Source organism: Motacilla alba, chromosome 4, assembly GCF_015832195.1.
Source record: "Motacilla alba alba isolate MOTALB_02 chromosome 4, Motacilla_alba_V1.0_pri, whole genome shotgun sequence".
Taxonomy (NCBI): Eukaryota; Metazoa; Chordata; class Aves; order Passeriformes; family Motacillidae; genus Motacilla; species Motacilla alba.
Window position 1 is genome coordinate 54252154 of NC_052019.1, and position 14055 is coordinate 54266208.

The 14055-nt window shown below is 41.7% G+C and overlaps 1 protein-coding gene across 27 annotated transcripts in view; it reads right to left on the reverse strand.

Annotated features, from left to right (window-relative positions):
* ADGRL3 (adhesion G protein-coupled receptor L3) overlaps positions 1–14055 on the reverse strand; it is a 492252-nt gene that overhangs the window by 164310 nt on the left and 313887 nt on the right. For 23 of the 27 annotated variants that reach the window (XM_038134649.1, XM_038134653.1, XM_038134633.1 and 20 more), the window contains 2 exons: positions 11523–11537; positions 8956–9756 (listed from right to left, as the gene is read on the reverse strand). In XM_038134649.1, coding sequence (XP_037990577.1) covers positions 8956–9756; positions 11523–11537 — 816 coding nt within the window. The remainder of the gene's footprint in view (positions 1–8955; positions 9757–11522; positions 11538–14055) is intronic. The other 4 variants (XM_038134645.1, XM_038134643.1, XM_038134631.1 and 1 more) reach the window with 1 other exon arrangement.

Below are 14055 nucleotides of genomic sequence, written 5' to 3' on the forward strand. Positions count from 1 at the left end.
GGGGCTCAAAAAGCTTTTCTTCACATGGTGGGTTGCAAAGATCTTAGGAATGGGGTACAGACTTCATCTCTGCTGGCATGTCTACACTTGATGTTGCCTTTACTTTTTCTCTCTGCCTGCAGCTTAGACAGCCCTTCCCCTGTCTCTGTCCCAAGCATCAAGAGATGAAAGAGAACTGCAGAGCTGCCTTACGCCTCATCTCTCCAGTGGTTGTGTTAATTTATTCCAGCTATTTGAGGGAAGAATGAATGGCACCCCAGTAAGCCAGCTCAAACTGGTATAAAGGCAACTGATTTTCCCATCTTCTGTCATGACCAGTGTATAACTTCTATACTTTTTAGCTCTGATGTTTCTTTGGGTTTTTTCCCCCCCTCCCTTTTGAGTGTCAAGCAGGTGGTACTTTGTGAAAACAGACCCGAGGAGCTACGTAATATAAAACAGCCGGTTTGCCTCTTCAGTGCCAGTCTCTTCAAACTGAATCCCATATTTCAGTGAAACTTCCCTTAAGTCCTGTTTCCTCTCAGCACATTTTAATCAAGCAAAAATCCTATTTACAGTGAAGAAATCCCTTTACAGTGAACAATCATGACATTGTTTTCTTGGACACATCCCATTCACCTAAGCCTTTATTGTCTCCTTTGCCCTCCAATCATGAGCACACCCTTAAAAATAACCTTTTCAACATTAAAACGTAAGGCAGATACTGAAACTTAAATTCATATGGATATTCACCATTTGTTCCAGCTTACAATTTATATATTCTTTTTGGATGCTTCAGACACAAATCAGGATGTCAAAGGGCCTGTCACTAGCAAAATGCAATTCCTTCCAGAGCAAACAGCAATCCACTGCAGACTCACTCCTGAAGCCTCTAGCCCAAATTCCCACCAGCTTCAGAGGATTTATCTGAATAAAAGCTGAGCTGAAACTCTTCTGGGATTTTGTCCCAGAAAGTTTTGCATTTTTTCAACCTTTACTTTCGCACACCTGGTGTAGTCCCCTGAAAGAAATCAACACTTCTATTCTTGATTTTTTCACAACTCAACTCTCTTGCTTTAGTGTAGTTGCTAATAACAAAATGCACCTTGAAAAGCAGTGCTTTGAAGTGCTTACTACTTATTTCTTTCCTTAATCTGTGTTCCCCTTTCAGGGGCATTTCACAGCCCTTCATGGCTGGTCCCATTTCTCCCTGAACGTGGAGATCTTCAAACTAGCTACCAAGATTCCTTTTGCTCCTTCAACCTAAATTCCCTTCCTATCAGTAATCGATCCAATCCAACCCTACCATGAGAGTTCAGCTGGATTTATGAGGATAATGCTGACCCTCCCATTCCTCATACATGCCTTGGGGTACTTCTTATCAGCTCTGATATATCTCTGGAAAGCTGACTTGCTGCTGGATCTAAAGGATGGGGACCTGCCAAGGACAGCACCACAACTGCCTGAAGCCAAGGGAAGACTCTTTAAAGCCTCCCTTTAAAGGTTCAATAATTTTGTAGCTGACTCCTAAAGACCTTCTTACTCTTTAACCTGAGTATGAAGGCAGAAAGAAGGGCATCCAATGTGTCCCCTAATTGCCTTGACTCTAAAGCAGAATATGGCAGGGCATCCATAACTGCTCTCTCTGTTAAAAAAAAGAAAAAAAAAAGAAAAAAAAAGGATAAAAAAAGAAAAAGAAAGAAAAGCTGGCATAACAGCACTGCAGAGTGCTGGTGGCATTGAAGAAGTTAATTAGCAACATTGAACTAGACTTTAGGAGACGAGTCTTAATAAGTGTTGCTAAAAATACTACACTAGTCATTTCCAGAACAAACACAATCAGTGGCAGACGAGGGAGGAGAGCAATCCAGACCCGTGAGCTACCGTGGTGGAGGTATTTTCAGTGGGGAACAGGAATAAAGGCTGCTCATTTCAAAAATGCAGTAGCAAAAAACCAAATCCAGGATAACCATGTCCCAAGTCAGGCTAGTGGCTGTGCAGCCAGGCCATACCAGAACCACAAGGAGCAGAAGGTGTTTGCTCCACACAGGCCCCCAAGGTGCACAAATATAACCTGCATAGAGAAGGTAATGCCTTGAGAAAAAGCCTGGCACATTATAATCTTGGTTTGGCCTGGGTGGAAAGGAGCTGCCACAAATGGAACATCCAGTGGTCTCTTTTTGGGCTAAAGCCCCAATCCCATGCAGACCCCTATCACTGCACACAAGCCAGCTAAATCTGCTGGCCAAGGGACAAATCATGGGCTAATCACTAAAATCATGTTTAAAAACTCAACACTCAAAGGCTGTCTCTAGTACACAATGCAGTCCCTTTCTCCTGTAACAAGCAGCATTGGACATTTGCTATGTGTCACCTCTTGCTCACTGCTGCTGGCAAACAGCTCTAACCCAAAGTGCTGGCACATTCACAGCTGGGTTTGGTGCTAAGTGGACTGATAAGCCATGGTTGATGTCAGCATGACTCCGTGGTCTGGAACTCAATGAAATAACAATTAATCACTGCTCGGGGTGATTCCTCACATTGAGAAGCTCGCTGCAGAAGAGGAAAAGCCACCATCCTTCACTGGCAGTTAATGCTTTTTTCCCTATGCAATCACCCCCCTATCTGTATCCCATGCTCGCTGCCAGAACAGCTGCCTCAGCTTTTCAGACACGTTCTTGGCAAGGTCCTTTCCCCCTCACGGTGTTTGACAGGATTATGAAGTGCCGAAGCCTCAGGCCTCCTTTTGTTTTGAAGCTTGAAAGTAAAGTTTTAGCTTAATCATTTTGTCTCTTCCTGCCCTTCCCCTACTTCAACCATCCTGGCTGCCACCAGCCCAGTCCCCAAGCACTGCCATGGGAACAGGACCCCAGCCCATGGATATAGGCAATGGCATCAACTGAGCTCCTATGATGAGACTGCAGTACTCCAGTTTAGCTCATGGATGGGTTAGGTCTGCTGTACCATTTTCTCAGGGTGGTTTAAACAGGTGCCTCAGAGCAGGAGCAGTAAATTGAGGAAGAGGAAGGCTGCTCCAACTCTGGTCAAGTTATCTGCTGTTCCATGGTAGTTTTATTTAGGAAAAAGGAGCAACCAGATATTTATTCATACTGAAGAGACACTGACGTTCATCCCACTGTGCTAACCAAACAGTATTAATATTTATGACATGCTCTGCAAAGGGAGAATGTTGAAGCTGAGGAACATTGCACTTTTTAAGGGTTTTTTGTGAAAAGGTAGAGAAAAGAGCTCGAACTCCAGCTTTCCAGACAGAAAGCAGAAACCCCTAATTTCAGAAGTCTAGTGTGGTAGGATGCTCTTTATTATTTTCTACTCAAACAATGCTTTACAAAGAGAGGAAATTTAAAACAGGATAAAAATTAAGAGACACACCAGGCCTCAAAATGGAGTGTGAATGCAATATTGTCCTCCTGTCCCTTTGAGCTTAAGGTACAGTATGCCCAACAAATGTAGGCTGAAAGGCCTGCTTTGTTGTGAAAGATGTTCTGCTTTTTTCACCTCCAAACTCAAGACATCCCTTTTTGCCCGAGATAGCAAAAAGGTACTGAAATATTCATTGACTAAATGGAATATGAATATGTGGGCAGATATTGGTGGATAAAAGTCAGGGCTCCAGTCACACTACATATTTAGCAGAAGCTCCTGAAAGCAAGAGCTTATCTCTCTGAAAGCCTCCAGCAACACTGTGCAACCAGCAGCTGTCACTGTAAGCAATGAGCAGGAACAGGAGTGAGAGAGTCAGGGATGCTCCTAGGTGGGAGGAAAGCAACTGGAAAGTAAAAACACAGGAGAAGCAGCAATTAAACACTCAGCAGCTCCCTAAAAAAGGCCTTTGTCCACCAGGAGAACTGCTCATCAGAAAGGCTCAGCTGGCCTTTTAAAATGCAGCCTGGATTCAACTTCAGAAATAGCAAACGCGGCTTATCACAAGGGGTTCTTGAAGCGATAGCAGTTCATATCCTGTGCACAAGTGGGATTTTAGATCCTGGTGCCCTTTTGATGCGTTCCTGGGCAAGGAAGTCGGGCGTCGGAGGCGAGCAGCACAGGAAGCAGCTCCCAGCTACACATGAGCACGTGACACTTTTGAAATGCTCAAGTTCCTCTGCCCACTACCCACATTACTCAGCTGTCAAAGGAAAGGCCTCAGATTTATGATGTGAAAATTACATTTTAACGAGGTGTCATATGTGTTTAAAGTCCTTATTCATCACCATACTGCCACATCTTTTACCCAAGACACAAACGCACTTAATTAGCATATTATAAGGACAGACGGTTCACCTTATCTGCATTGTGAAACTGCTTCAGGAAGAAAAAACGCGAAACAACCCAAACATTCTGACTGAATAAAATACTTGCAATCACACGTCAAGAGAGCATCTCACAATACTTGACAAAATGTGGAAGACAAAAGTTTGAGATGCACACTCTGGGGATCTTGAAATACCACAGATATCCCTGTAAATTTCTGTATCACGTTTGATTACCAGAATGGCTGTCCACAGTGTTAATAAGAAATGTGCAGAAGCCACTTAAGCACATTTAGGCTTTATTAGAAGTCCTACAGATCATATCAGCATCTTCCTTATGTACTGGGCATATTTATTTATCAACTTCACACATCCATGGAACAGCCCATATGGTAATGCTTGGGTCTCCTGGATATAATTTAAAATATCTTCTCAAAAATAGGAGGTCTGTGTGTCCCATGTCATAGAAGGGCTGCTGGGACATCCGTGGCCAAAATATGCACAAAGGGATATTTAACTTGGTTCAAGTTCTTCCCTGGACTTCTCTACTATTGGGCATGCTGCAGTCCCCACCTAAGCACCCAAACGCTCAGCCAGCATATCCTGAGCCCTGGAAAGAGCTGCCAGCACTGGGGCACTTCATATGTTTAAAAGACAGAACTTGTGGCCTCTGTGATACCCAGGAACCCGTGGGCTGGTGTCCAGGCAAGAGCTGTGCCTGCTCAGGGAGATTCTGAGGCACAGAACCAGCAGATGTGGGCTTGCATGCAGCACAGTACTGGGAAGCAGGATGGGAGCACTTCACCTTTTTGGAGAGGAAGGTTTGTTGACATTTTCTTGAGTTTATTCACACAGAATGTATCGTAAGTGAGTGATGATTAAAACAGGTAACTCTGGTGAATATCAACTGATTAGGCTGCAGAAAATTTTCATCCTGTCACTACAGTCTTCTGTTTCCCTCTCTGTATATGACTAGTAGGACAGATAAAAAAAATAACCTGAATACTGTTCTGGGTTTAACTTCTTGAAGAATGAGAAGAGATGCAGAGCTATCCTTACTAACACTTCGAATTCACAAACTCAATAGAAGATACAAAGAAATAACCCAAAACCTCAGGAGCATTTATGAAGAAGCATCCTCCAAAAAGCTCATTTTAAGGCCAAACAGCTCAAAGAAAATACACTTCAAAGGCTTTTGGTATCTTCAAGTTCACTTCTTGAGGGCAGAAATTAATGATAGGTTTCTTGGGACTTGCAGGCACTGAGGAGTGTTTGCTTTCAAAACCACTTTTGGGATAAATGAAAACAACCCCAGACAAAAGGGGGTGAAGAAAAAAAAAAAAGAGTGGGGTAAAACCTTAAAATGCAGCTTTTCTCATTTCTGAGAAAAACGAATGGTTGGGTTTAATTCCATCAAGAGCCTTGAATTGCTTCTAGATCAGCTAAACTCAGCTTTTAACACTTCAAAATATTTTGTTTTCTCTGGTAACTTCAACTGCTGCAGAAGTTGAGCACAGAAACTCCAGGATTTGACATTCACTCTCTCCAAGGAGTAAAAGCCCATTTTTTTAAATAGTAGGTGAGAGAGGCTCTGTAACAGTGAAGATCTCAAGTATGTTCCAAATCTACATGCACAGATCTTTAACTAAAAATCACAGAAAATGCTTAGACACTGTGAACAGCAAGAGAATGTGAGCCCTGCCCTTCCTATAAATGAAGCAACTCCTGCAAATCCCAGTTTCTCTGAACAGTTTCGGAAAAGACTGAAAATGCTTGATTCTAGGTGAACTGCAGCCCCCAAAACCTGTATTTTATTTTAGATATTCCTGAAATGTATGATGCAAGTGATTTCCAATAGGTTACTGGCTATTTAAGTAGTTAAGTATTTCACTTTTCTTGTTATGACCAATTTTTGGTTTTAAGAGCTCTTCTAAAACTTCACCCTTAATTGTTTTTTAACAACCCATATGTTCAACCCATCAATTTTACAATCCTTCTTTTATTTTCTAATTAAGCTGATACTATTTACAAATTTTGCTACCCAAATTGTAACACAATGGAAAATGCCTGCATTGAACATGGCTCTAATACAAAGAAACACTGGTGATTTTGAAAAGAGGAGACAAACATATCCACAGTCCACTCCATTAAAAATAAAAGAAAAATTAAAAAAAACCCAAATAAAAATATCCTGGTTCTTCACTGCTTTCCCAGGGTTGTATGAGCTTCAGTTCTTGCTCTTTGGTGGAGGAGCTGGGTTTATACCAATCAGATATTTAGTGTCACATGTAAAGCAACACAGCATGAAATTTGGTGCTAACCCAAATATGGGTTGCACTCAACTTGGAAGAGAAAGCATCATGCAGACCTAGTCTCCTTGCTCCTCTCTGCAAAAAAGCCTGATGTCAAGTAACTATTTGCTCACCTGTTCAACTCAATATCAGTGCTTCTGTCTCACTGATTCATCAAAAATTGTTCTCACTAATCAGGCTATGTAGGTAATGGATCAGTAAACTCCCTCAGTGAAGTTTTTTTATCTTCTCTTTGAAATTTCTTGGCCCATCCAAGTTTTCCCATCAAAAAATTCAGTTGCTGTCAGAACAGACCTCTCAAAAGTCCTCTAAACTTGTGAAATAGTGAGGTAACGGGATGCTTATGCAGTTTTGCCAAAAAGGAAATCCTGATAAATCTCAGAGAAGAAAACTGTAAGTAAAATTCAGCCTTCTATCCATATTACAAAGCTTTGTACAAAATTTGCACACAGGGAATGTCAGAGAAGGCTTACCAGATTCCCTGACACCAGATTAACTCTCTCATGTCCACCATTCAAAGCTAAGAACTGCTTCAGCTTCCAATCTGAGGCACTGGGGGATTCTGAATTCTCATCCAAACCTGAGTGAGGGGCTTCAAACCAGAGTGATACAAAGACACATCAAATCCTCACAGGTAAACCAAAATCTGACACACTTTCAGCCCCCTGCAGGGTTTTCACCGACTCTCCCATTTCCTCATCTTACACTGCGAAAAAAGGGAGAACAGTTTCTTTTCCCCTATTTTAGGTTTTTCACTGATTAAAGCTTTTTTTTTTTTTTTGGATTAAAGATGCTATTACTGACAATGGTCACCACATGAAAAAGCACCAGCAAAGAGTCCGTTATAATACCTGGAAATAATTCACTAAAAAGGAGAGAAACTCTGTGAAATGGAAGGGATGCAATTGATTTCCACTCCTTGGGAATAACCAATAGCTCACAAATTGCTCTGCTTCACTCCACCACCCAGAAAGTACATGCTTGTCATTAAGTCAGGAGAAGGAGAATTATTACTTTATTTTTTACTCATCTGAGATCTTGCAGAGGTCAATGTCATTGAAAATATCTCTACTCCTTAACAGTCACTCAGTTCTTGTTCATCTGGTTCTTCAGATTTTCTTCTCCCCTTCATTACATTTGTGTTAAAAAAAACCACAATTTCACTGCCAGTTTACTGCTTTTATTCCAGCCCTCCCCAGATTTTCATACCCACAATTTCTTTCAGCATCTCTTGATCCACTTCCATTTTATATGGGTAACAGGCTGCACACAGGAAAAGAAAATCTCATCAACAGGAACATTTTCACTTCTTTTTTGCAATCTAAACCCCTGAATCCACTCACCCACTTTCAAGTTTCTTACTTACAAAAGGAAATGTTTCAGAAAAAGCTGTGTTACGGGTTGAATACTTTACTGTCCGAATTATAGTAATTCTGCCTTTTTTCTTACTTTTCCAGCCTTTCAACATACACAGTCCACCACGAGAACTACCTGATACTATGACTACATCAGTACAGTAACAACCACTTAAAACCACTGAGCAAATCCTGTTCTGTTTGGAAACTCTTGCAAATCGTGCAAGCTTGACCACAGTGCAGGCTAAGTCTTGTTATTAGTAAAGTGGCAACTTTATAATTGCAAAATGATGATGGAGTTCCCTTATATATAAGGGAATATACCTAAAGTAACTACCAGAACATTTCTAACAGGCAAAAAGGTGGAAAAGTGGAAAAGCTAGGAAACCTCTGGGGGCCAAATGAACCCCTGAGATAAAATATAGTAGGTCACAGTAAGTCATGAACTGCTTAAAAAAAGAAAGAGAAACTTTACAGAAAATAAAGCAAGAATTTAGAGGATTTTGTTGATTCTCCTCCTGACTCGAGACATACACTTGTGGGTGCATGCTCACATTTTCAATTAGTCTCAGCTTCTCTAAAAAGACAAAACTCCCCCAGCTTAATGAAACAAAGTAATTTAAACTGGCAGGCAGTTTTCCTCCAGCTGTTTGCAACAACAACATCTTCCACACTTTGTTTTGTCAAAATTCCTGCAGAAGGGAAAATGATCTGATCATGTACAAAAGAAATTCGATTCAGGAGAAAAGACTGCTACCCCTGTGAATAAAAGCATGGGCATTTGGAAACTGTTTCAGGCTACTTATGTGTAGATACTCCTTTATCTGCTTCATTACAAGTAAGACAAAAAAAAAAATCTGCACAAATTAATGTCTTAATAACCATTACAGATCTGTGGTGGGGCTTTATTTGCAGAAACTCAGCCAGACCAGTAAGACAGGAGTGCACTTCAATTTTACACAAAAATAAATATTAAAAAAATTTAAAAAAAAAAGAAAAAAAAAAGAAAGATATTTGGTTTGGTATTAAACCCCTTACCTGCTCTGCTGTCCAGCGGGCCAAAATCCAAGGAGTATTTTACAACGTGATAATTGTTCCATACATACAGGAGGTTGTCCCGGGGATTATAATCCACAGCAGCAATGTACTGGTAGGAATTTGGAAAGGGCACATCCACCATGCTATCCTTGCTTTGGTCAGTGTTATATATGTAGTCTATTTTATTCCCTGTGGCTTCATTGTCGTCATCTTCGTACACAGACTTCACCACATATAAAATTCCACAGATCATGAAGGCATTAGAAGCTGACCTCTTGTCATAGGCAGTATCCCATGTCCCTTCAATCCTTAACGTGTAAGGGTTCAACTGGCTAATGACTATTTTGCCATTATTTTGTTCTGTTGCATAGATTACCCAGAGCCCGTTTTCATCCACGGCCAGGTCTATGTCGGACTTGCCTCCCCAGCGGTAGGGAGAGGTGTCATGGTAGTTGGCATTGGCTATGATTGCCTCCCCGCTCTTTATCCTGGTCCGCAAGTCGAACTTGACGATGTTCCTGGTCCGCTCCTTGTTGAAGAACAAAGCCCCGTCGTACACCACAAACCCCGTGCCGTCCACCCGGTGCGGGAGCTTGTAGGTTGTGGTCGGCCTCCCGGCGATGAAGTCATCCTTGGAGGAGTATTCCGTCAGTGTGTCTGTCCGGTACGGAGTCCAGGGCATGTAGTAGATCTTGTCAGAGGCCTGCAGAGGGTCCTTGCACCAGGCGCCCGACTGGTGGTCAGACTCAAATAAGTGTTCGCTCTGGTAAACTCCTTTCAGCAGTCCAGGGCAAAGAAAAACTGTCGTGGGGAAAAGAATTTAAAAGAAAAACGAAAGTTAATGGCAGTTCAGAGGTGGCTGGCCCAAGCATCTCAACAGCTTCTAGTCCCGGAGCAGAGGACACTTGTGATGAGAGGAAACCCAAGAGCAATGCCTTGGAGCTGGAGACTATCCATCCTGCCCACCATATCTCTGGAATAAAATCTGCTCCATCAAACTGGGTTTTTCCCCCCTGCTTTTTCTATCAGCTGTGGCTCATTTTCTTATTGCTTTTCAAATCCATTTTTACAGGTATACTTACTTGGACCACTCGCTTTTGTAAACTCTGAAATGAATATGTGCCCCCAAAGGATTTCTGGGTTTGTATTTTCAAATTATATTCTGCAGTGAATCTGTACCTACTAGGTGAAGGGCTAATCTCCGAGGGAATTGATCCACATATTTATTTGAACAGCCCACAGAAGAGTGGCCTAGAAATGGAAATAAGAGAAAGAAATTCCCATCCTTACAGCCCAAGTGATATTAAATATTTAAAGGATACCAATAGCAAAGCAGAGGTGAATCCCTTAGCAACTCAGAAGAGCATTTAAAGCAAAGGGAGGGGGGAGGGAACACCCATCTGGAGTATAACTAGGAATGAGACTTTCCAAGCTGCTACAGGACACATGAAACATGCAGTCCACACAATTAAAAACGAATGACATATGGATGCTGAAAGGAAAAGACAAGGAAGAGAGGAAGAAAGGAAAGAAGGAAGGAAAAGAATAAAGTTTGCTGGAGAGGAACCCAATGTCTAGATTTTAATCAGTTAAAAAATGTCCTGTTAAATATAGTAGTAATTCAAACTTAAAAACATATACCTTCTATTGTTACATGAGAGGAGCACAGAGGAGCAGTTTGACTAACTGGGATGCTTTGCTGCTCAGACTTCGGGGGGGGCTGTCAGGGGCCAGGGCACACCCAAGACCTGGGAGGAGGCTCAGCCACTGCCCGAGTGACCTCAGCCCCACGGGAACACCACCACCCAGGGGCCAGCCGGCTGGATGGGGAGGCAAGAGGAGGGACGCTGCGGAGCAAATCTGACCCTCGCCATCCCCATCAGCACCCTCCTGGCCTGGAGGCGGTGCACACGCTTCGGGGGGGAGAATATTGGTTGGTTATTTGGAACGCTGATCTCCGCGATCCACGAGAGGCACAGTGAGCGTGACGATGGGATGGGCGGCAGGGAGGCATGAAGAAGTATCCCACCGCGCGCTTCCGGCAGCACGGGGCTGGCAAGATGGGATCCCACATTCACACTTCCTGCTCGGAGCATAATTGATTATTTTTTGTAAATGCAGAAATTGGTAATGTTGTCTGGAGAGCAAGACAGGAGGAAAATCAGATTTAATAACCAGTATAAAATTATATAGATCCATTGGAGTCTAAGTAACCACGCAGAGTTGCTGAAAAAGGGGTGCCATTTCCAAGAGGCTTTTATGCCATAATTAGATATACTTATGCACATACATATGTATGCACACCTTCCAAATTCTTTGGGGCAGGAAAATGAGTTATCTAAGCCTTTGAATATAAATTTAATGGAAAAAAAAAAGGTGGCACAGGTAAAAGTTTTCAGCAAACGTGAGTTATCTGGTGAAGTTGAGCAGCAGAGATACTAAATAAACTTTAACAAAAAGGTAGTGAGAATTAATGACAAAGTATTTCAACTAAAACGTTAAACTGTTAAATAACTTAGCCTATACATAAGTAATATATATATATAATTTGAAAGGTATTTAATTACCTTTTTGTTCCACTTCTATTGTAGAGAGAGAGGTAAAGAGAGAAAGGAGAAAAGAGAATAGATTAATGGTACTGTATTGGCCAGGTACTTTTCTTTACCTCTTTCATAAGAAAAGGAAGATTTATTAATTTACTTTGGTATGTGAACATTTATATATATATATATATATAAAACCTTTCCTCTGATATACACACTAGATAATATGCAGACAAGCTGAACAAAATACAGATAAATTTTAACTTGAGAAAAATCTAGCAGAAGGAAAAAAAAGCCAAACACTTGGGATGTAATGAGCCCCCTGGACTCTACCTTGTCAGCAGCAATCTTGGACTGGTTTCATAGAGCAAAATGAAATATTCATTAAGTGAAATATGACCGATACAGCTTTATGTATAGAATAAAAATTCCAGGGAGAAACTTTATATAATATACATCTTCATACGTTATGCCAAAATCCTGTAAAACAGAGATCCCTACCTAAAATAGGAGAATATTAACTTATGACGTGAAAAAAAGAAACTTAGGAGAGCCAAATGAAGCATGTCCGTGGATGCTCGTAGAGTCCTGTCCTTTGTCTTGGAGAAACACACTTTAGTAAGAGTTGGAAAAAAGCACTGGAAACATTGTAGCACTTATAAATAAGACCCCAAAGATTCACAGTGTTAACGAGACAAAAATATGTAAGTACTATTTTCAATGCCTAAGCCCAGAACCTGCTGGATATTTTAGTGAGAATTATTAACCATGCATCATAATGCTGCTGAAGAGACTATGTCCCTTTGGACAAAGACCCTTTAAGGTGGAAAAAATAAACAAAGCGCACTTATTAATTCCTGAATACTCAGTACTAGTTTCTATACCTAGCAACCTCCTGCAAGAAAGTTGGGGGTCTTCATCCAAAAGCCTCCTGCAGTTGTGGCACAGGCCCTGACTTCTTCCAGCTTGGTGGGGACCCAGCAGCCTCCGCACTCCCAGCCCTGCAGTTTGCTGGTTCCATGGGGCCTCTTCCCCGAAGGTTGAAAAGAAGACAGGCCCCATGAAATAACAGAGGGAGAATTGAGAATTTGCCAGCAAACCAGGATGGCTTTGACAGCTGAGAGATCTCTGTTTGGAGACGTGAGACAGGAATGCAAAGGTGTGCACACGTACTTTGGTTTTGTTGCCCAGAGCTCACTCTAGCCCCTTCCAGGCTCAGACACTTGCCAAGTGTCCTCTGGTGCTGGCACTGCAGAACTCATTGCATTCAAAAGTCTCGTTCATTTGGATGGGAAATTGCAGGCTCGGAGGAAGAACAATTTCAGGGTAAGGCTGCAAATGCTCTGGCTAGACATGTGGATCTACACGTCCCTGTCCAGAGAGGCAAACAGCTGGAGCCAACTGCAGCTCCCATAACGAGTGTTTCCAAACTCCAACAGCCTTTTTTACCTGGGCTTTGATTCAGGCTCCTTTCTACCTCATAACAGGTTAAGGTTAAAGGCAAATGTTTTCAACGTGTGGCTGTCAGGGCTCTAGGGACCAGAGACAATGCATTTGACTGCAATCTGGTTTTGCAAGGGAAGGGAGCCAGTAAGATTAAAAGGCTCCAGACACAGCAGTCAGAGAAACCCACACACCACTTGTTCTCCCCATCCTGGGCTGTGGCTGGTCCCAGTTAAGTAAGGTATTCAGAAAAGCATTAAATGTCCCTGGCAAAAAAGCAAGAATGCAACGTGACAGATCCTCAAATGTATGGCTTCACACTGACTCCCCTGGCTGATGGTATACAATACCTCTGGCAGCATAGAAGGCAGCAATTTACATTTCCAAACATGCAAAAGCTTTTGTAATGCATTCAAACAACAGCATGATATTGTAAAGCAGGAAAAGAGAGAAAATATTTGTGACCAGCTGATCTGAGTGACCTGAAGCGTTGATTATCCTTATCCTGAATAGCTCATATGTGTTATTAACACTCAGTGCCATATCCAGCTCTCTTCTCATTCTAAACACAGATGTGTTTTGGTGACCTTCTGAACGGTGCTTTCATTGTATGTGTCACAAACACCTATTTTCCCTCTGCTAATTTAAGACTTAATGCTTTTGAATTTCAATAATTACTCAGCTTACATTGGGGTGCCATACTCTTCAGACAGGTTCCATGAGAAGCTTGGAGGATTTAGATCATTGAACAATATTAAAAGAAAGGGTCTAATTAGAGTCTGATTATCCCTTCAGTTACACAACATACCACTGCAAAACTGTCTCCATAAAGTACTGGTAAAATTTTTTTGAATTTTGCCCAATTACAGACAATTTTACATGTCTGTAATGCCTGTACCAGTCCACAGAATTTAAGTACTGATGACAGCACAGGGTGCACCTTACTTACACAGATCTACGGGAAAAAAAAAAAAAAAAAAAAAAAAAAAAACAACCCAAAAACAAACAGGCATACACAATTTTTATTCTTATAGTGAGGTCTTCCATTCCTGTCACGGCATGGGTGGAGAACAAGGTATTTCAATTCACCTTGATTCCCTACAGTGGTTGCCAG